The sequence below is a fragment of the Rhodnius prolixus genome, unplaced genomic scaffold, assembly GCF_049639745.1.
Source record: "Rhodnius prolixus isolate KJV_2025 unplaced genomic scaffold, Rpr scaffold_22, whole genome shotgun sequence".
Taxonomy (NCBI): Eukaryota; Metazoa; Arthropoda; class Insecta; order Hemiptera; family Reduviidae; genus Rhodnius; species Rhodnius prolixus.
Window position 1 is genome coordinate 455,009 of NW_027411617.1, and position 26,319 is coordinate 481,327.

A 26,319-nucleotide genomic window follows, 5' to 3' on the forward strand; every position below is an offset into this window, starting at 1 on the left:
CTTTGAGAGTATACTTTGAGACTACTCAAAGTGCAAAATAAAGTGCTCCTCTTCAAAATGTTCGTCCAAAGCACTTTCGGTTCGCTTGTACTGGAGCCCGACCTTCCGAGAAAGCCACAAACGATCCTGCCATACAGACAGAAATAGTAAACTTTTCCTTTTATGATCTCCTAGAGCTGCAGGTTTTCCCTTAGTTTCCCTGAATATAATCTAGAATAAATAAGATACAAAGAGGGTTTGATTTATATTTTTCTTCGTGCTTTATGTAAATTTTGGTAAGGAAATTATACAAATCTCATTTTCAGTTTTAGGATTTTTGAAAATTATATGTTTAATGGCAGATAATTATGATGGAAATGAAAAGCTAGAGATCTCAAAGTAAAGGAGTTTTTAATCAGAGTTTCCTGTCTATGATTAATCAAAATTAAACTTTAGAAGAATGTGAAGGCAGATGGCTGATACTCGATCTTACGAAGGATCGTATGTATGCATCTGGCAACGTGTCTTCGTATTGACAAACTGTAAGATTAGGCTATCACATTCATTTGAAGAAGTGAGTAGACGTAGAAACTATAGCCTAATTACGTAACAAACAGTAAATATGGAAATGAGAGGGTGTGATGTTGAAATCAAGTGGGTGCCTTAAACTTGACTTTAAATTGACTACACTGGCTGTGTGGCAATAGCCAGTTAGAACTCTAGAGAGAGATTGGCTGCTCAACCTGACATGCTTGGCTTTTCCTGCTGCCCAAAATAATGACTATGTGTGGCAGGCATGTCGGCTCAGTGAGTTTGACAAGTAATTGCTCTGGAGGAGGGGGATTGCCCCTTCCAGCTGTATAACCTCAGGTCTAGCTAGTGTTGTACTCCTTGTATTGTTCAGTTTGCTTGCCAACCTGCTACTTACATTCGCTTCAGCTAGTAGTGCCTTCTTGGATCTTACTTCCGCTTCTCCTAGCCATAGAATCATCAAGGTTAGTAAGAGTTAAATGCACACTTCCGAGGCTTAGTTAAACTGGAATTGCTTTAGCCTATTATACAAAGATCGCAGAATGGTGCAAGGTTGTTACCGCCCTGCTCCTTGTCAGTGCTTTCTACCTCTAGCTTATAACTTCTTATTCACCTTCCCATACTCTTAGCAAATAAAATTTTTGCAATTTGATAAATTTACATAATTGTGATTTGACGAAACGTTGACAAATGGGAAAATTTCTAATGATCATCTACTGTAGTTTGGGTACAGACTAGGTATTCCCCACATGTTACTCATCAAATTGCCCAAAATTTTTTTTTTATTTACTTTCACTTACTGCTGGTTAGGTGCAGAATTTCCATTTTAAATTCTATTCGCAACATCCTTCTTAAGGTCGTCTGAGAACGAAAAAGTGTTTTTTACAATTTATTTGTGAGCTTATATTTATACAACATAACTTAATTCGGAGTTCGAAGAATATTTGCCCACCGAAAGTGAAAATGCAGGACTTAAAGATCTTTGAGTTTACTGAAATTATCAATCTAGCTAAACGTCACCAAAGAGTTCATTTGAAATTCGGAGTAACCAATTTTAGGGGATCATTTTGGTTTACAACTTTTTTAATGAGGATGTGTGGAAGTTTTGGCGTCACACTTTCTTCATCAGAGTTATTTATGCATATTGAAGTGGATGTTATAGAAGTAAACATCTGTCCAGTCATATTTCAAACACACATTTAATTTAAATTCGTTTACTGGGATAAGGGAAAGTTGTTTGAAGGATGACCCCAACTCTCGCACAAATGGTCCTGACGGATTTTCGTTAAGCCAGTGATCGCGAAATTACAACGAATAGAGCTGTTCTTTTTAAACTTTAATAGTTCAAGCATTCATAGAGAAATAGCTTACGAAAATTATTGCTTTCTAGTACAAAAGAACTAGTATTTCAAATTTCAACTACAGCTTTATGAGTCACAAATATTGCATTTAAATAAAAACTTATGAAACCAAATCAATATATTATATATAACCTTATTTATTCAGTCAGCCAGTGTAGTGAAACATTAAAAGAGGAAGTCAGTTCTCTAAATTAAGATGACGATTGATAAGGGAGAAAAACAAGCGAACTATGACAGCTACAATCAACAATATTATCGTGTCCTGCGACCCAATTTTATTATCCAATCCTACGATCCATCGGTACTATCCACCAATGCGAACCCAACCTCATTTTCATGAATTGTTAATTTCTCAGATAATTCTTCACGAACAGCAAGGTGAGAAAGTCTTATTGTTTAAGACTCACTTCTTCTAGTTGCATAAAATGCAGATATTGTGGCCCTTCAAACGAAGACACGCGCACGGTTTTCTACCTAAACAATTGCTACTTAATTATACATTTAATAGGGTTAATAATTCCATATTAAAAGTGTACATAACTTTCTAATTATTTCACTTTCATTTTTATTAACCAATTTTAATCATTGCGAAACTATGATTTTTTATTTATAATTCAAAATCAATTTTTATTTATTGATGAATAAATAAAAATAATGAATAAATAAATAGTGCCGCCGCCGTTTTCACCATACAAATTACAATAGCATGGTTAAGAGCCAGAAGCCAGCTACTACAGTTTAAATTTTTATATATTTGAAATTTTTGTAAAATAGGTGCAGAATTTTTTTTTTTTTTTTAAATTAGATATTTGTTCACATAATGGATGTATCTCTAGCAGAGAAGGAACTGTAGAAAGAGTACCTCTTCCGTACGCTCAAGATTAAAGGTTAAAGTGTGGCTAATATGCCGAATTTGCGATCAGAAGGCCAAAAAAAAGTTAAAGTACTCAAGGTTAAAGTAACAAACTGTGGGTGTGAAGTTGTCCTTAGTCTTCTATCTCTTTACAGTTCATTTACACCTTTGAGGAAACAATGATTGTTTACCAGATATTTCTGTTTGTTCTAAACATAACTTCAACACACCTAGCTTTAAAGTAAGATATTTAGTATAAAATATTGGAGCAGTTTGTGGTCCAGCAATGATATTACTCGGTAGCCGCGAGTGCGAATCGCCTTGCTCCCCCACAAGAACTCATAACTATATATTCCTCCTATGTGTAACTCTCTTCTGTACTGAATTATCGGTTGCTAAACATTCCTCACTATCTAGCCCAGACGTGGCCAACAGTTTTTGCCTCCGAGCCGTGTTGGAAAGAAAACTTTTTTCGAAATATTAAAATTACAAAAGTTGTAAAAGTTGAGTATTAATAAATTGTAAAAGATTAATAAAAATTAATCATACAAAAGACGAGTATAAAAGTTGTAAATCTAATAATATTGAAAGAATAATCATGGCCGGGTGTAGGCCATGCTTGATCTAGCCTGAAACCTGACCAGTCTTCCGGAACGAAGGTAGCCAGCAACATTCAACTTGTTTGGCAATGTCCGCAGAAATTAGAGGTTCAGTTCGACGAAGAAGTTGGCGAAAGACTTATTCAACAATTACCGCAGCGGTAAATTTTTAAACCATTGAGTTAATGGAAACCAGACAGAAGCCTCGAACCGTAACAACGCTGAAATCTACGCTCCTGTAAGGTAGTCGGTGAACTTTTTTGCTAAAATATATAATTAAAAGCTCTATCATTATATATTTTTAATTCTATTCACGAATAAGTGTGGCGAGTGAATTTGATTGAGGTCGTATGGGAAATATACATATCCTGTAAGCGTCATCCTGAGAGATGCCTCTGAGTTGAGGATTAATTCCTCCATATAAGCAGTTGGTGGCATTCTTTAAAAAAAAAGGGTCGCAAGGGTCCTTGTCCTTTTAATCTTGTCTCTGGAGCCTTTTGACGAGCCAAAGTTTTTGTTAACTCAATGACGGTGGTGAATTTCGATATAGACGGGAAGTGGGTGATTTGAACGGCTGTAACGTAAAAGTTATGTTAGGAATTATTGAGCTTTTTTAGTGAGATGATGGAAAATTAAAGATGAGACGTGTAAGATGCTAGTTATTTCGAAAAAACCATTTGAAATAATGAATTTATTGCGGACGGCATTTTAGTGAAGGAGGTAATTAAGTGGATTTTCTAGATGTTCAAGCTAGAAACATGAATCAGGATGAGTTACAAAATCAGAAGAAAGATGTTGTGCAAGAAAGTTCGCTTTCTCCTCTACGGGTCTGATCCAGGTACCGTCGTCACCCAGAAGGGAGTGTGAGATGGTTCTGCAGAAAAGTAATTTCTTGGTTACTTGGAAATGATTAAAAATGCGGTTATATTTTTTTGTCAAAGGATTGTTACTTCTTTTTAATGAACTCAGAGAGTGTCATGATCGCGCTTTGTGTAGGATAACTGTTCCGTTGCCAGAAGGCCTTGAGTCGTCGTATAAAAATAATGAGAGCCCTTATGATGGTGGGAGAAGTAATTACTTGTAGTTTGTGAAGTTAGTTTTGGTGGTCCTGTAGAATTCCAAATGTCGGTGGTATTGTCCTAGTAAAGAACGTCTTCCAGTTCTTCAGTGATTTAAGAGTCGTTAAATTCGATGCACAGAACCAAACATGGCTGCCGATGAACTTTTTTTTTATTTTTTTTATTTATCTTTTTAATGTAATTTGCACCTGTACCTACAGGGTACAATAGGTAAATGCGATAAGTGTATATGAATAGCGTGGCAGACGAGATTGACGGTCATCCATACTTTAACGATGAATTTTGGGATAGGCACTACCACATAAACACCTGGCAACATGTGTTGAGGCCTACGCACACCGAACTCGCAATGAGAATTAGAAGGAAGCAGGCTCAAACTAACGTAGAGCACCTCTTCACCAAAATCCCTTTTCTTTAAAACAATTACTTGCAATATCTTTTTTGCGAAATTTTTAGGCTTCCTTATCAGAACTTTTGAAATACCTGGGTTACATCATCAAACACTTGATGCTAAAATCATTGCAAGATTGTAGAGGCAGTCCTTTCACCGGAAATTCAATATTACAGAATTGAAACATTAAAAACAATATAGAATTTTTATTTCCTGTACCTCTCATAGTATTGTATTATTTGTGATAAACATGTTTTCATGGTCTTGAGTTTAAAAAAATAGTTTTTACAAATTTGGTTTGTTGGTTTTGTTTTGTATCCCCACCTTAATTCAAATACACGGAAACTCGCAGAGTTCAAATTTTCTATTTAATTCAGGAACTTACAGGAACCGAACAATAAGTGTTGGTCAAAATAGATTGCTCATAGTTGTTCCAAATTGCTGATTTTTTACGGTTTTCGAAGCCTTCTCGAAAATGAACCAAAAATATTCCTTTAAATTTGGAATATTTTTAGCACTTATTTGGTACTGCAACTTTTATTTGAAACAGTTTCGCAGGAAATTAGAAAAGGTCTTCTAGATGCGAGAGACTTCAATTTCAGGGCAACGTACGGCCTAGTCGTCTCCTTAACAAGAATTAAATTTGAAACAACGACCAATTTCTGAAAACTGTATCTCGCTGAGAACACTTTTTAGTACGCCGTCAGAACTTTCTGGAATAAGCTAGACCAATTTCGGTCAGAGTCTAGAACAGACAGCCTTCTTTTCTTGCTAAGCAGTTAGAGAACTTGGGATGTTGGTTCTTCGTAAAGAGAACATGGCGCTGCATAACGATGTATCTGCGTAAATGCTCCTTTAAACTGCATTATTATAACTTCCTTCAGATATTAAAATTGCACTAAAAATATACTAAAATGTTATATAAAATTTAAATGTGTTTAGAGAACATGGTGTGAATGATGGTAGCAGATATTTGGAGTATTTTGTGGTATTGATGAACATACAGACTCTCTCTAGCACGCTCGCACAAACATCCGGTTTTTGAAATAAATACTGTTTGGGTGGAAGGAGAAAATGGTACTAAGGTCACTAGTAGGTTCTCTAGGAGTGACGTCCGAATGAATGTGCGCAAGAGAAGTGCTAGTATGAACTGTGATTTGTCTAAGGAAAGATGTGCTGCAGTTCATTGCACAACGACTGCTGCTTTCATAATCCAGCTCAACTGGCCGCAGACATACACACGCCAGAATGTTATGCAATGATCCTACCACATTCCACTCTCAGCCTCCTCAATACTGCGTGTATTTCTTCTCAAGATTTCCTAATAGAGGACTCTACCAATAATATCTTTATAGTTTCCTTTACTTCTAAATCTTTACTTCCTCCCATATTTTTATCTTTAATTTCTCACATTTTTACGAAGTTGAGTATTTTTTAAGAAATTTCACCGGAATTTTTTGAGTTCGCTAAAAGACGAACACTTTATTTTTTAATCGGAATAATTATGCACTGTGATGTTCAAGATCTATTCTGCCTAAAGGGAATACTGGTATAGCTCTCACTTGCTTCAAAACTCTTCAAACGGAAGTTAGGTTTATTGCTCTTTGCTCAAAATATTGCTTTGCCGAAGTGGGCTAGAGTGTTCGAATAGGTAATTTTCTTCAAGATGGACACCTAGCAGATTTTTAGCCTTTGGCAGAAATCTGGGCTGCAACATGTGGGAAATGTGGCTACCAAAATTTTGACTCATTTGAAACAAGAACGAAAACTCTCCTCGCATCACAGTTTTCTTTAACTGAAGGATTGAACGGCCAAGTTAGGCAGAAATCCAGCTTGAAGAAAGTTGGTTTTTCGTGCACTGAGGAAAAATGTCTTTGATTAATGCCTTCAACTCCAGAATGATAATGAGTGGATTAGCAAGAAAGCCTTCGTTATGCTAAAGTAGATTTTATGTGTGGTCAAGAGCAAGAAGTATTTCCGCCAGTCTACCTGCACGTCAGCAGCCTCATCACCCTGTAAACCTACCTGAGCTTGCGTATAAAAAAACAATCTTAATACTAATCATGTAAAGTAGAGGCTATTAACAAAATCTTTTATTTGAACAATTTGAGGTGAAAGTTTCTTTAGGTTGCTAATGCGTATGTGTTTGTATGAGTGCTTGGTTGCTCCATCGCATACGAATTGTAGACCTGAGCTCGGCCTTGTTCAGTCAACTAGACGAAGGTCGCAACACCGAACGTGTAGTCGTGCGTATTGTCTCCTAGGAAGAAGGTGATTTTCTGCTATTTAAACAAGCCATTTCTCATATTAACAGATTTCTTTATTAATTCCTAATTAATAATTAATTACATGCAATTTTAAGTTTCCATATTGTGCAGAATACAAATAACGACCGTTAACGTAGATTTTACACACAATTTTCTTGCAATAAAATTCTATTGGAAGGCAACGATGAGCAAGTTAATGGCGGAGATCCTCCCTTGTACAATCATTAGTTATGGGCTTATTTAATGGACAAAGGTTTCGTCAAAGTCATTAGAGTTGTGCAAGTCATCTTGCATCCAATTAATGCAGCCAAGTTTATTTCCACTAATCTGCATATAGATTGTAGAAACATTGTTATCAATGTCAATAGTAACCTTGACTCGGCCTCTATTAATAAGCACTATATTATGAAAGCATTATGTTAGTGATTTCCTCAGTTTGTTCCCAAACAAAGATTAAATTTTTTAAAAGAGTAACCTCTGACACACTGATTTCCATCCATACTTTTTCATCATTATGTCGTACTTTTAATTATTTAAGTCTGCTAGAAATTTTACTTTTTGCTTTTCAGATTCTGATGTGAAAAAGAACAAGAACTTAACAAGTAACTAAATTTTTTTGATAGTTAAAAGATTTACTTTGAGCCAAGTAAGTTTTGGAAAAACTCGAAACTGACCTGAATAGTCTATGTCTCAAAACATTTAGTTTTAAGATAATAAGAAAATTGCCATCTAGAATTACCAGGCCATAATTACTTAGCAAATCTAATAAGGTTTTTCCATTGGAAAATTTCTATTATAATTAAAATATTATTATTGTTTCTATTTTTAACTGGTGCGGGCTTTCTGCCCAGATTTAAAATCTCCAGTTAAACTCTTTCTCATATTGAAAGTTTTCAAAAATTAATTATTTATAATATTGAATTAAAATTAAATTATATTATATTAAAAATATTCTTCCTCCTATTATAAAATAATTAAATACACTAGCTAAATATAAATATATTTTTACCCTTATTTAAACTTTATCAAATTTAAATGGATAATTTACAAAAATAAATTTAATTTTTTATAGTATCTTGTGAATCACAAGTTGTGAATTGTACCTTAGAGACACCCTGAATCCTTCCAAAATTCAGGTCCTGAATTTGCTTTTGATATTCCACATATAGACGTTAAGAGTCTTCTATTTTCCTTTTTGATACCATTAATCCGTACTAATTATCATTAGCATGACTTAAAGTTGACGTAAACGTGAGGACTAACATGGAGAGAGCGGACTGTTCACTTTCTGGACTATGTGACTTCTACTTGTCACATTCACTTACATAAGAGTTGATCGCTTAGAGAGTTATGCCAACTTGCGACCACTGGTCTCACCGCTTTGGTTACCTTACAACTAATTTTCCTCATTTGTATTATTAAGCAGAGCTTCCAGAATTAATAAAAAGGGGGATGTAATTGCGATTCGAATTCATTGGTAAGTAGATGGCTCGCTGTAGGGGCTTCGAGCTCCAACATTAGGGTGGATCAGTTTTAAGGTACTCTAACTCGCTGACCGCTTGCAGCAGAAGGCCGTCTCTACTAAGTGTTCTCCTCTCAAAACAATTTTGTTGATAATTAGTTTGATATATTTAATTTTTCCAAATTTCGAACCGTAAGATGTAAGCAATGAACATAAACAACGGTCTTATTGAACGCAAGGGCAGACTGCCGGATGTTTCTGCACTCGCTAAAGTGCAGATTGCCGATTTTTAGTTACTCCCGAAAATATTCGATGGTAAAACCGTAAAATTATTCATAGCTTCCTGAAAGCAACCTTGCTGCCACAGTTTGTAAATCGCAGCTTCCAAATCCAACAAAGCTCTGTTAAAGGGAATTGATTCTAGTATCCTAAAATGTGCACCATCACGGCCTCCTCTCTGTATGTTTGTTAGTGTAAATAACAAAAATAATCCCAATTTTCTGCGCGCGGTTTACGCTTGCGCAGATTACACTCTACTACGAGGCTGCCGACTACAATTGACTGCTCATCAATATTACATTAAACTGCCGCCGAAAGAACTGAAAATCACTTCCTGTTCTACGTCATACATGTGTGTGCGCAAAATATTCTCTTTAACTTAGAACATAAATTGTACTTATGTTGGAATACAGTTTTATTAGAAAATTTAACCTGGGAAGTTCCACACATTGAAGAGTGGGGGGAGGGAGTTCATTTCTTTCCTAACTTTCCATTTCATTAAAATGTACGGTCCCAAAACTTTACATTTTGAAAAAGGGTTATTTGAAATTCTGAGTTTTAAGGAAACTCTACTTCCGGTTGTACCACTTCCCGCATAACCATTTTCTACTTTTCTGTACATTCTACTTGTTGGTCAGACCATGGTTGACGATATGTGTACCAATTCTCCTGACCTTTTTTTGAGCTTTTCACAAATGTGTTAATATAATACCTTCCTCATTATTCCTCCATATGTGAAGTTGTCTGGCAAAAACAGATAGCGGTATCATAATGCGATCTTTCCATGAAAGTGTTTTATCTTCATAAGAAAGTTTGTCTCCAAGAAATTGGGAAATTTTGTCCCAAACTTCTTATTTCCTGGTCAACCACGTTCAATGATTTTATTAGTGTACTACAGGGATAAAATTCCCTTTTGCAATCTCTTCGAGTAACTTGGAGGTAGTCTTGTGTCATGTAGAAATACCGTCTTATCCTATCGAAAGTATTATCGCGCCAAACACCTTCCAAGAGCTTCACGGTCAATTACTGAAGGACGTTTTTCTTCGGGGTTTTAAAATCATCAACGGTTGCGCAATGGGAATATCCGTTAGCAAAGAGACTAAAGACAGTCCCAAACCCTTTTCGCTAGCGTTATTGTCCATAACGAAAGGTAAATCCGGGTTAACGTTTATAAGGTGTTGGAGAGATTAATATACCCTTCAATTGTAATGCTCAATTCAAGGTATTTTAATCCCTTTAATTCAGGGTATCGTAGGTGCCCTTCTTCACCAATCAATTCTGTGACAAACACATTAAAACTATCCGGTAGGACAGTTTTATAAGGGTTGATCGTCAAAAAGTGCACGAAAAAGCGTAACGTTGAAAAACACAATTTTTTTTTATAAAAGATAAAATTCCCAATTTTTTTTTATAATATAGGGCAAATCCTCCTTTTTATCTGTAGTTTTTTTCAAACAACCCAATACGTAATAATTAATTTGGCTTTATATTAAATAATAGTTTTCTTCATTTACATTCATAGCCTTGGTGTTTCCCCTACAATGTTTTAACATATATAATATATATATATATATATATAAAATAAATAAGATATACGTATTTTTAGGACTGCTAATTATAAAAGTATTTTACTACAAGTAAAATTAAAGGGACTACTTTAAATTACAATTGAGAAATGAATAATTATTGTTGAATAATTAATTTGTTATTAACTGGGTGTTATTTGGTTCACGAATATTTCGGTAAGACGAATTCTAGATTCAAATATTGCTTTAAGTTCGTGATTGAAATTTCAACAGTACTCAACTCTATCTTTGTCTTTTTCTACTTCAACATGCATGTATACATGTGATGACTCAGAATAAAGGGCATAATAAAGATAAATCAGAAGAGTAATATGGAATAGAGTAAAAATAATGTGCCTATTTAATTAAGAATATGTAATATAAATATAATCATTATTGTGACAAAAAATTTATTATGAATGAACTGGTCAGCATAAGGGTCTATGACATCTAATTAATTCTAAAAAATATTAATGAAAAGTTAATGCAGTAATATTACTAGTTCCACTCTAGTTGCTGCGATCCCAAAGTGTGGCAACTATCTAATTTGGTTATGAAAATAACGGCGAGTGAAGATAATCACAGATTTTATAGACCAATTAACAAAGAACAAAGAACAATAAATGAGGGAAAATTTGAAACTTGGTGCAAAACTTATGAAGTGACAGTGTGAAGCCATAGGTAAACAGATAAACAGATTGAATAGATTTATTCTCTCACCGCAAGGTAGAGTCTGCCAAAGAATCTGCCCTTATGATCAGTTATGATTACAAATCAATTAGAATTCTTACTCTAGTTCTACAGTTCTCAAAACATTACATTGGAGTCGATATTAATTCGAAGGACCGTAGTGACGGCCAACTCTTTATAAAGAAGTTTGATCAAATGAATTAATAGCACCTGAATAATCCAATTACTACACTTAAACTTTGTTTATTGGAACTTGTATTAAATAAAATGAACTTTTCGTGTCTTATAGGAGTTGGTTTGTTGCATTCGTTTAAGTGTATTTGCGTGGCTGAAGAAAGTGTTTCTGAACAGAGCGGGGCTGCAAACTAACGCGGAAACAGGCGCCCAGCACGTAGTCAAGGGAAAGTGGCTGTTTCGTAAGAGTGTCTGTTAAAGTGTGTCTTTGGGTCGTCGCTTGGCTACGATCTCAACACCACTAACCTCCTCCTGCTCCAGCCTCCTTAGCTGGCCGAAAACACTTTCTCTTACTGCAGTGACTTCTTTCAAAAAAGCAAATTTGCTTCTCTCACACAGTTTTGATATTAAAATGCAGAGTAAAAAAAGGTGTTTACGTAATACTAAATTCGGCGGAGTTCATAGTTAGTTTGAGAACCCTTGAAGGCAGCGAACTGGCCAAAATGCTGTTGCAATCATAATTCAGAAAATAAAACATTACTTTAGTTATCTTGACTTACGTGAAAGCAAACTTTAAAATTTAATAAAGCGATTTTATGTTTTTTAAATTTGCAATTTGAAGAACTGGATCAAGAGTAGGGACGTTTTATAACTTTGGCGGTCACATCACCTTCAGGTAGGTCCAACCTAGAAACTTTATCTGTGTGTAGAGTGTAGACCAAATATGTCGAAACATGCGGTGATGAAGGATTTTATTTGTACCTTTAATAATACAAGAGAGGGGTTGATATCTGCGACTTGCCAACTCATTCTTTTACAAACATGACGATGCACTACCTATCGCCAGGCATTGCCGAAGCGGCTGCAAAACATTTCTTTGACAAGTCATTTTGCAAGTCATTCAATAAATATCAAATTACTTAAAAAGAAAAATTAAAACATTTAAATAGGCACCAATTTTTTACGTTTCAAAAGTAATTTTTTTAATGACAGTCTGAAGGCCACGCTCAACGGTAACCTCCGGGACCCTATCTATGGAAGCGTGAATAGTGACTTCTTTTTAGTGTAAGTGTAAATAATTTTTTCTGGATCAAAAATTCAAATGAAAACATTTAAATAAAGGCACTCTGTAAAAAAATAAAAAACTTTTCCCAGAAAATTGTAGCCATTTCGAAAATATTGCAAATAACATAGTTAAGACATACTTTCTGTTAAAGGGTCCCAAAAACACAACCGAAGGTTGAGACGATGAAATCAGTTTAAACTATAAAGTGGAATTAGAACTGAATTGTCTAATAATTAAAGACTATTTAAAAAACCAAAGTATATATCATCGACAGAAAACAAAGTATCGATGAGTTTCAAAACTGATTTAATGCTTTTTCAAAGAAAGTCTTGGAGTGATATTCAAGTAAAATGTTATGCTTTGTGATTTAAAATTCAATAAAAGAAAATAATAATAATAATTTTTAGCAAATATTCACATTCAAGGACACAATCGCGTCTACACACAACCACCTGCAAGGAGCTGACTTGAATTCAAACGTATTTTCCAAAGATATCACATAATGGCAATAAATATCCTACTAAACCTGTCTAGGATTTCCAAGAACTGCAGACACTGATTTGAGCTCAGGTTACAATGCGCACGATTTTTGCAGAGCCAATTCTTATTGGTTGCAAAAATAATTGCCAACTTTGCAGCTTGTTCTGCGGTTTAAACGACTCAACTAGCACTTGAAAACCTCAGTTCAACTTCCTCTAATTTACGGTTCTACTAAAGAACACATCTTTGCGCACATTTTCACTAGCACGCTTTCTAGATTTGGTATTGCGGTTCTAATAATTTTGGTTGCACAATTGTTTCGTGCATAATGTACCCAAAGTTATTCATAATGGTAGGACTGCCAAATAATGGCAGGACAGTGAGCATAATGCAGTCAGGATACTGTAGTTGGATTTGTTCTTATTTTTCACACACACACAGGTCACTGCTTTAAAATCAATTTTTTTGTGAAGATTAGGCATAAAGAATAGAACAATTACAATGCTACTAATTTGTACTAGAAAGAAATGTGTCAAGGGCTCCATACTTGCCAAATTTCAAGATATAAATCCAGATATAAATTCCAGTATGGATTCTGTGTCCAAGTTGCAGCAGTCCAACTCAGTTCCCAATCTTACATCTAAATACTCGTATCTAAAATCATTCGTTGTGTAACCTGACAAAAATGCGCTCCTTTCCTTATAGAATTTCTTTGTAATATTAACGACTAATATTTGGTAGTTTTCTCTTTTACATAATTACTACATAACTGGGTAAAAACAAACCGCTCAATCATTATTGCGATATTTAAAACTTGCTAAATAATGGTGAGCTACAGGAAAGTCGAGGTGCCACTTGTAACAATCCCTGTGATCTTGAAAAGAATTTTATAAATTATTTTTTTTGGCACAACTAATTATTTTATGAAAGTAAAATACAACTTTTTTTTAAATATTTAGACATAGGCAGTAATGTAGCTGGGTTATTTCATTTGGGTAGGCTGAGTTTTGGTGACTCTTCTGTATTTAACAGTATAATTGTCATAGAAGACACTTGGTAGACCAATCTATTACAGTTTCGTTTTCAGAGACGTGCAAATTTCCTATCAAGCTTCTTTCAGCAAAGTTAGGTGTAGATTTTCTTGATTTTAATTTTCAATTTTCCGTCACAACAGAAATTCCAGTAACATGTTCGTTACATTTCGGTTTCAATTGAAGCACCAAAATAATGAAATCAACAAGAATTAAATTCTTTTCCATCCTGATTGGAACACTCAACACTTTTACTTCGCATGTAAAATACAGTAATATTCATTAATCCAGCAAGGAAACAATACTCATATTGGCTATTGATGAACGAACTTTCTGTCTGGAAAAATAATTAGAGATGTTGGCAAAGTTGTGTATTCAAAATGACTGAGTGATATTTCTTAGAGGCGCCTCGACTTTCCCAAGAGGCCAAAATTTACTCTTCGAGCAGTTAACTTCATAGGGAAGGGAGGAAGTGCGATTTGCTGGATTCTGAGAGACACTCAGACTTTGATGAAGTCCAGAACACTTGAATTTGGTTTAGGGGTACAGCAAGTAAATCAAGGAATAGGAAGAATAGGTAGAATAGAATAGCTATTGCTGAGAGTTTGGGACGTTGCACTTCCTCAAGAGTGCATTTGTGTTTGTGATTTCATACTGGCAACAAATCATTTAGGGAAGATACCTAGTTCAACGAAAATTTCTAAGCTAGAAATTTGATAATTAAAATCGTTCGGCTGAGGTAAGAAAAGTTGCGATGCTAGAGGCTGGACGAAGCTGCCAATTGACTGGATTAACTTGGTGACATGAATACTCGGTGGTTAGTAGAGTGAAACCAACAGCTTCCGGGCTACTACTTTTCAAACTCAGGACGCTTAATTTGAATTAGAAAAATGTATTTCTAAGTGATTATTCGTCTCTCGAAGGTATCTCTATCCGCTGAAATAAGGTTGTTCATCGACAGCGAGCCTCGACCTTCCTATTAGTCGAATTTTGAACTCCGCTAAGTTTTGTAAATTAAAAATAGTTCCTTTCTAGATGGATGTAAGAACTTGAGCTGCTTCCCTTAAGTTTGTGGCCGATCTGTTTGGCCTGGCGAGAATGCCGTGATCAAGTCTAGGTTTGTTTGACCTAGGCTCCCGTGCTGTTGATGTTATTTAGGGGCCTAGAGTAACAGGAAATTGGGTATAGTACAATAATAAGATATTGTAAAATATCTTGCCAAAGACTGCAAGTGACTTCCAGATGTACTGATATCCTGATTACGAATCTACATCGCGTGCAAAGAATTATTGCTCTAGGTTAGTAATTACACAAGTTTTAATGTTTCTACTATATTTTCGTGAGCTCAAAAATATCTTTGCCAGATGTTCACTCATCACGCATAAGGGAGTTACAGAAACTTTCCGTTCACACAGTACTTCTAAGAATTTTTTTGATTATTACACCATTACGTAAGTTACGCAAACTATAAGATGCTAGACTACTGCAACGGTTTGACTTCTCGATCCTAAATATCCGTCATAATTTCTTGGCCAGAGAGTATTGTTCTACCAGATAAACGCAACATCGCTGGGGGCAAAGCTTGAAGCAGCGCCTTATTCTTTAAGGATCATTTTTTTTTTCTAACTTAATAAAAACAGCTTCATGATGTTGTGCTATTTCTTTAAACTTTGTGGTACTATTGATCTTTTATCTGAAACATTTTCCTTAAAAAATTGATTAAGGACAGTTCTGGGATTGGAAAGGGGGGTTTCCCTGTTTAATGATCAAAGAATGGCATTAATAAGAACTTGAATGTACTAATTAATTTGTTAATTTCCATTTCCCAGATGGACGAAATCCCTAAGCCGTTTTACTCTGTGCCGGTGGTGCCAGACCCAATAAAGGAGCTACCGGACCGCGTAGCGGAATCATTAGTGGAAAAAACTTTCCTGATAACAGGCGGTACTGGATTTCTAGGTAAAGTTCTGATTGAGAAAATTTTGAGGAGATGTCCCAAAATAAAGAGAATATATCTACTGATGAGACCGAAACATGGCAAAGATTCCAAGCAACGAGTCGAAGAGCTATTCGCTTCAGCAGTAAGTATTCTGGATATTTTTTTTAAAAAAAACTTATTTTAAAAAGAAGAACGATTATTGTCATCTTCAGTAACAATTTTTTAATTATTCTCTGCCAAGCTTTTGGCCCAAGAACTAAGTCATCTTCAGGGCCGTGGCACATGTTTCTTACAAAAAGAGATTCATTTAATAATTTATTTTACTCAATTTTACTTTTATTCTATTCATAAGAAATGATCGTCAGATCAAAGAGACTGTTAGCTTTCCCAAAGAAAGGCCAAAAAAATTCAGGCTGAAACCTTCCTACCTACTCTCCCTCTACAATTTCTAATTCTAAAATATCTTCTAGCACTAAATTGTGCGTCAGTGCACATCATAAATTTGGAACCAACGCATGCAATCTACACGATTGTAGATGCACTTTCAATCTTTCTTCCTGAGAAGTTTAACAACAACTATGTTTTATTGTTTGGCATTTGACCCTTGATATCAAAGCCGCTGATGATAGATAGATGGTAGCGCTAAGTGTGGCACTCTTCTGAACTTTGAGTTCAGTTATCTATCAATTATTTAAAGCTTCTAAACAAAAAAAAGTGGAGAAAATTTTCAAATTGCGAACATTGCGAAATGAATTGTATAATCGAACAGAATCGTACATGAACTTCGTGCAAAAGTAACAAACTATAAACTGGATGTAAAGGCGCATTTTGAAGTTATGGAGGATACGAGTATATGCATCTCAAGAGCTGGTTGTATTGCTAAAACCAATTTTGTTTTTCTCCAATGAGAAATTAACCGGCAATTTAGTCTTCTTGTTTGCGTAACATTCTATCTGGCTTTCCCGAGTAGAATTACTCCTTTAGAAGCACACACATACTGGCGTCACCTCATGACGATAGCATGTCATGCCCTGCATTCCTCCTACTCTGTATGTATTGTATGACTTCCCAGACGAATTTAGTATTTTTATAAAAATTCATTTCGCCTTCGTTCGCGATCTGAAAATATCCTCCAGTGCCTTTAAGCACCATATAGGTCGGCAACCTTTTGCCTTGCTGTGCCCAACTCACTTTTAAAAAAACCCTTGATTCCTATATAAATAAATATAGTTGTAGCAAATTTAAGGTGAAACAAAAATAAGAGGCATGCAAAAAATTTCATTTTTGGCCTACCACTCAAATTCACTTTAGTACTACTCCATCAAGGGCGGAAGGCATTCTGCAGTCACCTGCAGATCTTTTGTCGGACCAATGCAACCAGAATAAACTCATGTTTTGAATGAACCCATCAACAGTTTCTCAAAAAAACAGAATTGACAAGTATTAGAATTTCTAATCAGTGCGAGGAGCTTGCGTAGCTTTACCCTAGAATCCCTTTCCAGCATCTTAAGTGTAATCAAACAGACAGGTCAACATTGAAGATACGAGTACATCGGATAGACTACTGGAGGATGCCACAAGAAATCATTCGCGGAGACTTAGATTGACTGGCTTACACCTACGAAATCTAATCTAATTTTCAGTCCAAGTTTTGTTCTGAGGACTTATGTTAAATGTAGATAACTGATGGATTCATATTTCGATGCAGATGTAGGAGAGTTAAGCCATTTAAATTTGTCTTTGAGCAGCAATTTCCTTGATAACTTACATGTCATCGTACACCAGTAGTCTAACTTAAAATTGCGGTTTTTTGTAGCATGTTACTAGAACAATGTATTCTTTTTCATATATTTGTGAGTGTGGTGGGGGTCAAGCACTAAACCCACCAGTCAGAAATGTTGGTGGTAAAAAAACAGATCCCAAATCTTTAAAAATGAAGTAACAATTCAAGAGCACAAAAGTAAGTAATTAATACTCCATCCATATATAAATAAATATTACGGTTTAATTTTACAATTTTATTTTTAATTGGCTTTTCACCGTACAGCTAACCTCGAAGTTCATTCCTTCCAGAAGTGACACTTTGCAGAATGGGTTTTTCGCTTTTCAGAGATTTTATAGAAATAGCCCCATCACTTTACACTCATTGCACACATGTTGGGACTACAACCGGTTATATTATAGTGTGCGGTCTCCTGGTGTCCTACATATTGTAAACAAACTTGAATATTTTGATAAAATTTTGAGTTTTATGAAAAATCCATAAATGGAAAAGAGCGAATTTATTTCCATCGAAACTTAAGAAGAAAAACTGGGTGCCGCACACTATGAATCCTCGTCTGCTATCTGTAATCGCGTGAGTTTTCTGTGACCTTTCACCCTCGTCCATTATTTACCTTCAGACGACACCCTTTTCAGGCTGTTGGTTCTTTGAATATTAAGTTTATGATGTATTCTTTGTAATGCTTGATATTTTTTGCAGGTTTTTAATTTGCTAAAAAAGATGCACGGTAATAATATTTTAGATAAAATACAAGTCATATCAGGAGACTGTTCCCAGCCTGATCTAGGAATCTCTGAGGAAGATAGAGCACTACTGTCCGAAGAAGTTCAGATAGTATACCATTGTGCGGCTACCATTAGATTTGATGAACCATTAAAAAAAGCAGTTCTGCTTAATACCAGAGGCACTCGCTCCATGTTAGAACTTGCACAAAGATGTTCCAAACTTATAGTAAGTAGCACATTCCTACATATCTCAATTATGGCCAATATATTAGTTGAAGGAACGAATTGAAGTAGACAAACTAATTTCAGGGCCACGGGCATCTATTTTATGCTCTAAGTTACTTAATTTTGCAATGAACCTCAAAAACATCTTGTAAATTCTAACATTCTTTTGTACCTGAAAGTACCGAAATTTTGAAAATTTTATCTACTAGTATTAGTGTACTGTACCTCAATCTGTCAGTGCTAAACATCTGTTTGAAATTCTTCAGTTTAATTTTTGTGCGGAGGTAGAAGAGGGATGGATCGTTTGTTTAATAAAAAAATAAAAAAATGAAAAATAAAATCACGTCTCCGGGTATCAATATTTTTAGGAGTTATTTTTAGATATTTTCGAAAAGAATGAAATTATACAGGTGTTCTCTTTATGTAAAGTTCAATTGTTTTTAGCCAACTTTAAAAGATAGCAGTGCAGTTTTGAAGATTAATATTTTGTGGTTACTAGAGAAGAATATCTTTGGAAAGTGTTACGACAAGATCCTTTTGTATTCTTGTGGCTTGTATTTGATATCTTCAAAGTATTTTTTTTCTGTAACTCTTTGCTAACTGATGGAGATAAAAACCTGAAATTAAACGGGTACTGAGTATCTTGACTTTCGGCCTCACAAAAAGTCTGAGTAGCCCAGTGAATATTTCACACCACTTTAAGTGTGACTGAATGTAACGTTTTTAATTGCAGCTTTTCTGCTACATATCCACCGCTTACTGCCACCTGGACAAGAAAGTATTAGAAGAGAGGGCTTATTCCAGCCCAGTCGATCCTCATAAAATAATCAAAAGTTGCGAACTTATGGATGAGGAATTAGTGGATAAGGTTTCAGAAAAGTGAGTTTTTGTTTTGTTTTTAAGTTAAGGGCGGGCAACACTAAAGATGTCTTCGGGTGTACTTTCGATGATCCGGTAAGAGAAAATCTCAGCACTACTTAGTGCTTATCTCCGCGTTCTTCTTTAATAAAATTAGATCGTCGCAACCAAATACTTGATCATAAATGGTTTGAATTCTCTAGTTTATTTTAGTTTGATGGATCAACTTTGACATTATTTGCAAAATCTTGCTAAGATCTACCCTTTTACCGCATCAAAAAATAAAATTAAAAACTTGAACTTTGCGTTGCGTTTTGTTAAAGTTATGTTCTCTTATAAAGCTTTTTTTTACAGAATACTTAAAGGATTTCCCAATTCATATGCATTTACAAAAAATTTATCAGAAACCTTAGTAAATGACGCTATTCAGCAAGGAATGCCGTGCATGATCCTCAGGCCGTCTGTAGGTTAGTTATTATTTCAATTGCAACTTGAAATAAATATTCTATTATTTTCAGTTCATTCAAGTATATCTACTATACAAAACATTTTCCAGAAAATTGCGTGAACTCTCACAACATTCTCCTACTGTAATAATAAAATTTAATTAAGAATTTTCTTTGATGATTGGATGTTGCTGAAGGTATATGCTATTGTAAAAAGGGTAGCAGGCCTGACATAATTTATGATTCAGATAAAAGTGCCTGGTGGAGATGTGTATTCTGTCCCTCCTTTCTGCGCTTCTCTCCATCCACGATATATGATTTTCCTTTAGAGGTGCCCGATATCGCTGAGAATACCTCTTGAACTAATTTTTTAGCATAAAATTTGTACATAAAAAAGGCCGAGTGTATTACTAAAAGTAAATATAGGCGCCACGGTAGCCGAGCGGTTAAAGGCGAAGCCCACAAAGATATTGTGGCACAGGGTTCTCTTCCCGGTCTAGGCCTTGGATTTTATTTAATTGTTAATAATAGAAATTTAAAGTAAAGTATGTTTGGTATCCGTCTCTGTCCGCGACACCTAATCGGAGGTTGGACGTAAAATCCGCCTGAAAAAATAGACATTTATTTACTTTTTTAAACTTTTTTACAAGCAAGTACTCAAGTTAATCACTTAAGCCTTTTCAAGAAAAAAATTACAAAATACTTAAAGTTTCGGGTAGCTGATTTTCCTCAAATTTATCCAGCGATGATTTAATTTAACTAGATATTTGTGCAGAATGGTCATTAATAATTTGTACTGAAGGGACTCTTTAGAGGAGAAGCTCGTGTTTGCACATCTTTGACGAACCTCACAAAAAAATGTTCGTAGGAAAACGTTCCAAATAAAGTCACAACTATGGATTTTAGTCCAAACCTAAATATCTGAAACGAGAACTATGTTAAATGAAATACAAATTATGTGGGATTCATGTAACTTTTAGTGTTAACAACGCACTCCAAGTATTAAAAACATTGTTTCTTGATTTGAACAATCCTCAAAACTTTTATTGTCGTGATAACTCAATTTTACGCGATCGTAATCTTCTTACTGGATGTAACTCAAATCTCCACCTTTTCAATACAAGTAATAATAAACAAATAAATAAATATCAGTTTTCTATGAAAATTTTTCATTTCTCATCGAGAATTCTGTAATTCTACAGTTTCGCCAATGCTCCCTATCACCTAGACTCCAATAGTTATGTTCTTTGCACATTCATGTTTTATATAAGAAAATATTTAAAAATTGACAAAAAAACATTGAAAAAACAAAACAACCATCACTTTCTTGGCATTTCATTGATTACTTATGTACTAATTTAATTAACTAATATTAAATTTTATAATTCGAAGTAATCCCTACTTGGTTGGAGCCCTTGCCTGGTTGGATGGACAACATCAACGGTCCCACAGGCCTTCTGATCGGAGCTGGCAAAGGAGTTATTCGCACTATGTATTGTGATAACAATGGCTATGCAGACTTCATCCCAGTGGACATTTGTGTGAACGGTATTCTGCTGGCCACTTGGAACTACATCGGGCTGCAGTAAGTTACTTCTGGATAATGCTCTCTTAGTCTCCGATCCAGAAAAAAATAAACCGTCATTAACACGGTCTTTTAAAATCACAATAATGCCACTTTTGTGCAAGCCGGTCTCTTTTCATATCATTTTTTAATGCTGAAAAGTAGCCAAAATAAATTGTGCCCTCACTAGTCTTGTGAAACTACAGCATCCCTAGTGGAAACTAGGAAGAGCGATCAGCTGACAGTTAGGCTGGCTAATGTTCATGCTCCCCTGATATTGCTTTTTCATAAGTAGTAAAATGAAAATCAATTCTAAGAATATGTGAAATTATTTGTTTGAACTTTTGCCTGGTTTCTAGGGACAGAAGTCGGATCATATGCAACTTGACTTCAAGTTCAGAGTGGCAAGTCACATGGCAAGAGATTATTGACATTGGTAAGGATATAATAACAAGCGATGTGCCGCTGAACAATGCAGTTTGGTACCCCGGGGGCAGCATGAAGAGGAACAAGCTAGTCCACCACGTGTGTGTCATTCTATTCCACATGATCCCCGCCTACGTACTCGACGCCATCATCTTCCTCTCCGGCAACAAACCTGTGTAAGGATTTCATCTATTTTGATTTTCTATGATCCTCAATTCATTTCAAGCAGTTTTCTTCCAAAAAAAATGCATCATTTTCTCTAAGATATAGGTAATTGACCGAAAAATAAAATGTGGCACAATTCTTGTTGTGCTGCTTGTTACAAAAATTGAACATTCAATGGATTTATCTTATCTTTATTATTGCTTATTTAAATTGTTAGTTAAATTTTAATCCTAATAACGCTGCAAGGAGTATTAAAAACATGAAAAGGATTAGTGACTTATAAAATTGTGGCCGTTCCTTAAAACGAATGCTACTAGTAAAATAGACGATTTGTTTTTTCAGGCAGAATCGGACCTTTTTCCCCATATAAATGCCTTTTTCTCTGAAATAATTTGCATAAAAACTTGGATGCAGGATTTGTTGAATTCTCGAAAAATCCATAAAATCAGATATTTAAGAGACCTTGTTGTACCACAAATTTTTATGATATTGCTTTGGTAAAGTATCGAGAAGAGCACTAAATTTCTAACTTGTATTTGTTCAAATTACGAGTATTACCTACGATTCTATAATGAAAGAGAGCGATACTTCACTCTTCCTTCTACAGCCTTTGTTAGTACCGTCTCTGAATTACATAACGATATGATTATATTTGATTTTTGTTTGTTTGTTTTGTTTTAAATTAAAGTTCCACCGAACTACTCGTAGCTTTGGGAACCGAAGAATTAAAACTTCCCCTTCTTTAGTACTCTCCTCAGTTATGATTTCTCTTTCTTTTTCTCTGTGTATAAGTTCTGATGTAAACATCATTAATAACTTTAAGAAGGAAGTGATAAACCAAATATTAGCCCTTTTTGACTAAGAATACATATATTCATATATAATGCTCTATTTTTTTTATTATCCATTTTAGAATTTTTAAAAATGAAATATTTAAAAGGGGAAGCGCCACGATTGTCGAGAGGTAATAGGCGAAGCCCCGCAATCTAAGATAAGAGAAATGTATAGTGAAGTACATTTGCTAGTCCCCAGAGTCCAAAGATACCTAATTTGATAGTTCAAATAAAACCCACCTGAAAATAAGCGTTACTTTACTTTACACGGAGAAATAAACATGCAAAGTAATAATGCTAGATCCTTGTCCACTTTTATATCTGTATGAATAGAATAGTAGAGATCAACAACAAGCAAAACGGATATTTCTTTCTCTTTCTGAGCCTCAAGCGGTCCGGTATTGTACACTCCTGAGTGTCCTGACTGCCTAAGCACTCGATTTTATTTGGATTTTCTAAATTGTCTAGAGAGTCTGAGGCCTTCCACAAGAGTAGTTCTCATGAAAAATAAACAAAATTAGCTATTTATGGAGGTATTTGCTGAATGAAATAATTTCGAGATAAATAATTATGATATGAAAAACCCTAATTCCATGTTTACTTTTTTGAGATTTATTTTTCCGTTTATTGAAATTTTTGACATTTTCACTGTTACTAACAACATTATTGTTCTTTTTAAATAATCCTTAAAAAATATTATTTAAAACCTTCGTCATTTTTTAGTTAATAATTTCTTATTATCAGAAAATATGCTAGTGATCCTTTCGAACTTATTTAAACATACAGCATCTCAAAAATATTAAACATAAAATTAGAAAATTAAGAAACGGGTTTAATTTCAAGATAAAAATGGGGTAATTAACGAAATAAAAGTAAATACGAATAAATAATCAAAAAAAGTGGGATTAAATGGAGATCTTAAGATTAAATAAAAATTTAAATGCTTACAGCTGCTGTAAATAAAAAGAGTAAAAAACAATACTTATCCTATTCTTATTGTCAATACGATTGTAATAATTACATCATTATTTAAACAAATTAAGATTTTTTGTGCACTTAGAAATGCACAACTACAAAAGTAGTTTGTAACGCTAAAGTTTTTATTCTAAAAATGTGTTTTTAAAGTGTTTTGTTTTTACAAAAAAGTTCTAAGAAAAATTGAAAAAACAAATTGAATAAGGGTTTTTAAAGTATCACAATGTGCATATCAAACGTACGGATTAATCTAACAAAATTTAATTGAATGCTAATCTAAAGAAATAATACATACAGGTTTAAACAGAGTTTCTGACTGCAAAAGTTTCTACATGTAAGATTGAAAACGTTTTTAATTATCTTAATTCATTCATGTTTAAGAATATTTTTAGATGGAGTTTCTTAGAGGGATATGGAACAACCCATCTCTATAGGTTACATTATTACACAATAACTATCAGTGAACAATTAAATTTATTTTAACATCCTCTTGTAACAAGACGAATTTCCAACTTTACTACAAAAACTATTACGAAATACACAAATATTCATACTCACTTAGAGTGAAGATTTAATTAATAAGTAACCATATGTTTGCAGCCTTTTAAGAGTTCAAGACAGAATTAACAAAGGATTTGAAGTGTTTGAATATTATGCAAACAATCAGTGGATATTTAAAAATGAACATCTAGTATATATGAGACCAATATTGAATCAACACGAAAAGATTTTGTATAAAATAGATGGCGATGGGATGGATATTAGGAAGTACTTTTGCGACTGCATTTTGTCTGCAAGAACTTACATTCTGAAAGAAACGCCTGACACCATTCCTCAAGCTAGGAGGCACATGCGGATGTAAGTTCACTTCTTCTTCTTCTTACAAAAACCATTCATCTAAATCTATAAAATTGTACATCTAGATTCCAACTATACCATATTTTGTATCTGTGAAAATCTCAATTTCCCTGGTTTCAATCAAGAAAATTTAGCCCTTTACGAAAAAGGAAAATTGATTTAATGTAAGTTTGCCAAATATTGTTTATAGGCTCTTTCAATTCTGCGACCCTACTATCCTTGTCTACTGATAAGTCTGTATAAGTGAAAAGATAATTTTACTCAAAAGCTTTTTATTTATTAAAGTTCCATGAACTTCAGTTCTACTCAATTTGTCTCAAACAAAGGAGCAATGTTCTATCTATCTAATTTGTGTCTATACTTGTAAATATTTCTCAGTCACATTTTCTTAGTCACTCTATTTTCCTTGTAGAAAGTAATAGTTTCTCCAATCCGTATTGATAGCTTCTTCTTCATGAATTAAATTTCTTAAATAATTATAATTGTTATATTTTGCAGGTTGTACTGGTTGGACATAATCACTCGGATTTCATTCTATGCGTTCGTACTGTGGTTCTTTGTCAGCTGGTCTGGCTCCATGAAGAGCTTTGCCTTGTCTATTTATAAATTCCTGCATCATATGTTAATATTACTATTTTCCGTGCCTTATTCTGGCCTAATTTCATCAAGCGACACTATAAAAGATACTTTATGAGACCAACTGCAATATTTATTTAGTGCCTTGTCTTTTTGAATTGCCAATTTAATAATTGATTTGTTCATAATACTTTTATATATATGTAAATGAGAATGTCAACAATTGGAAAGAAGGAGGACCAAAATCAAAACAGTTTAATTAGTTGATAATTTATATCTAGATTATAGCATTAAAATAAATACCAGTAAATATACTTATTTAATTAGATTAGCGGCTATTGTAAGAAATAATATTCTTAACCAAAATGTCGTAGTTTTTGACCTTATTTGAGGAACATAGAATTTTTAGTAAGTTACACGAATGTGAAACGGTCAATGCAGAACAAATATGCGATTAGCTGTCGCTAGGTAGAACATTGCACTCACATTCGTCCCTAGTAACCAAACAATATTGTTCTATCTATCTCCTATGTATCTATTCTCCGCTGTAAATAAGTACAAATAAACTAATAAAAACTTTACTTTCTTTTATTCCAAAGAGAAGGGGCCCGACTATGATTCTGCTCTTGGTCCAAGTTAGTCCCCTTCCCTGCATTTCTTACCTACTTATTTATATGTTCAGTCCAAATGTTGGTGTAATCGTTGTGAGGCGTACGTTTGAAAATTGATATGATGAAAACGTTTTTCCTAGTCCTTCCTAAATCGTTAAAATCTGGCTGGCTTGACCGATCAGATGTGTGGAGGAGGCATGTAGATAACAGCTAAAATATATTAATGTTCCTATTTATCGCATTAAAATAATTCAAAGTTTAGGCTGGAAATCGAATCCAGTACCACAATACATCTTAACTTTGCTTGTCTCGCCTCTAACCGACTGTCTATCGTGGAACCTCATCCATATAAGCGGCAATAAACTTAAAATGTAGGACACGGTGTACACTAATTATAATATCTGAATAACTTTGCAGTTTATGAATTTGTGAATAATTATAAAAGTGTATTCATAAGTGCAGAAATGTCTGCGTACGTTTAAAAAAGAAAGGAAGATATCTTCATTTAGAAAGTTTGCTACTTCATCG

The 26,319-nt window shown here is 34.3% G+C and overlaps 1 protein-coding gene across 1 annotated transcript; it reads left to right on the plus strand.

Annotated features, from left to right (window-relative positions):
• The first annotated feature begins 816 nt into the window (after positions 1-816).
• LOC141457521 (fatty acyl-CoA reductase wat) lies at positions 817-25,759 on the plus strand. Its single transcript, XM_074134651.1, has 9 exons — positions 817-974; positions 15,637-15,888; positions 18,229-18,480; positions 19,213-19,358; positions 19,692-19,804; positions 21,176-21,368; positions 21,707-21,949; positions 24,347-24,604; positions 25,103-25,759. Exons 2-9 carry the CDS (start codon positions 15,637-15,639, stop codon positions 25,296-25,298), a joined length of 1,653 nt encoding a protein of 550 aa, XP_073990752.1. The 5' UTR covers positions 817-974; the 3' UTR covers positions 25,299-25,759.
• The last annotated feature ends 560 nt before the right edge of the window (positions 25,760-26,319 follow it).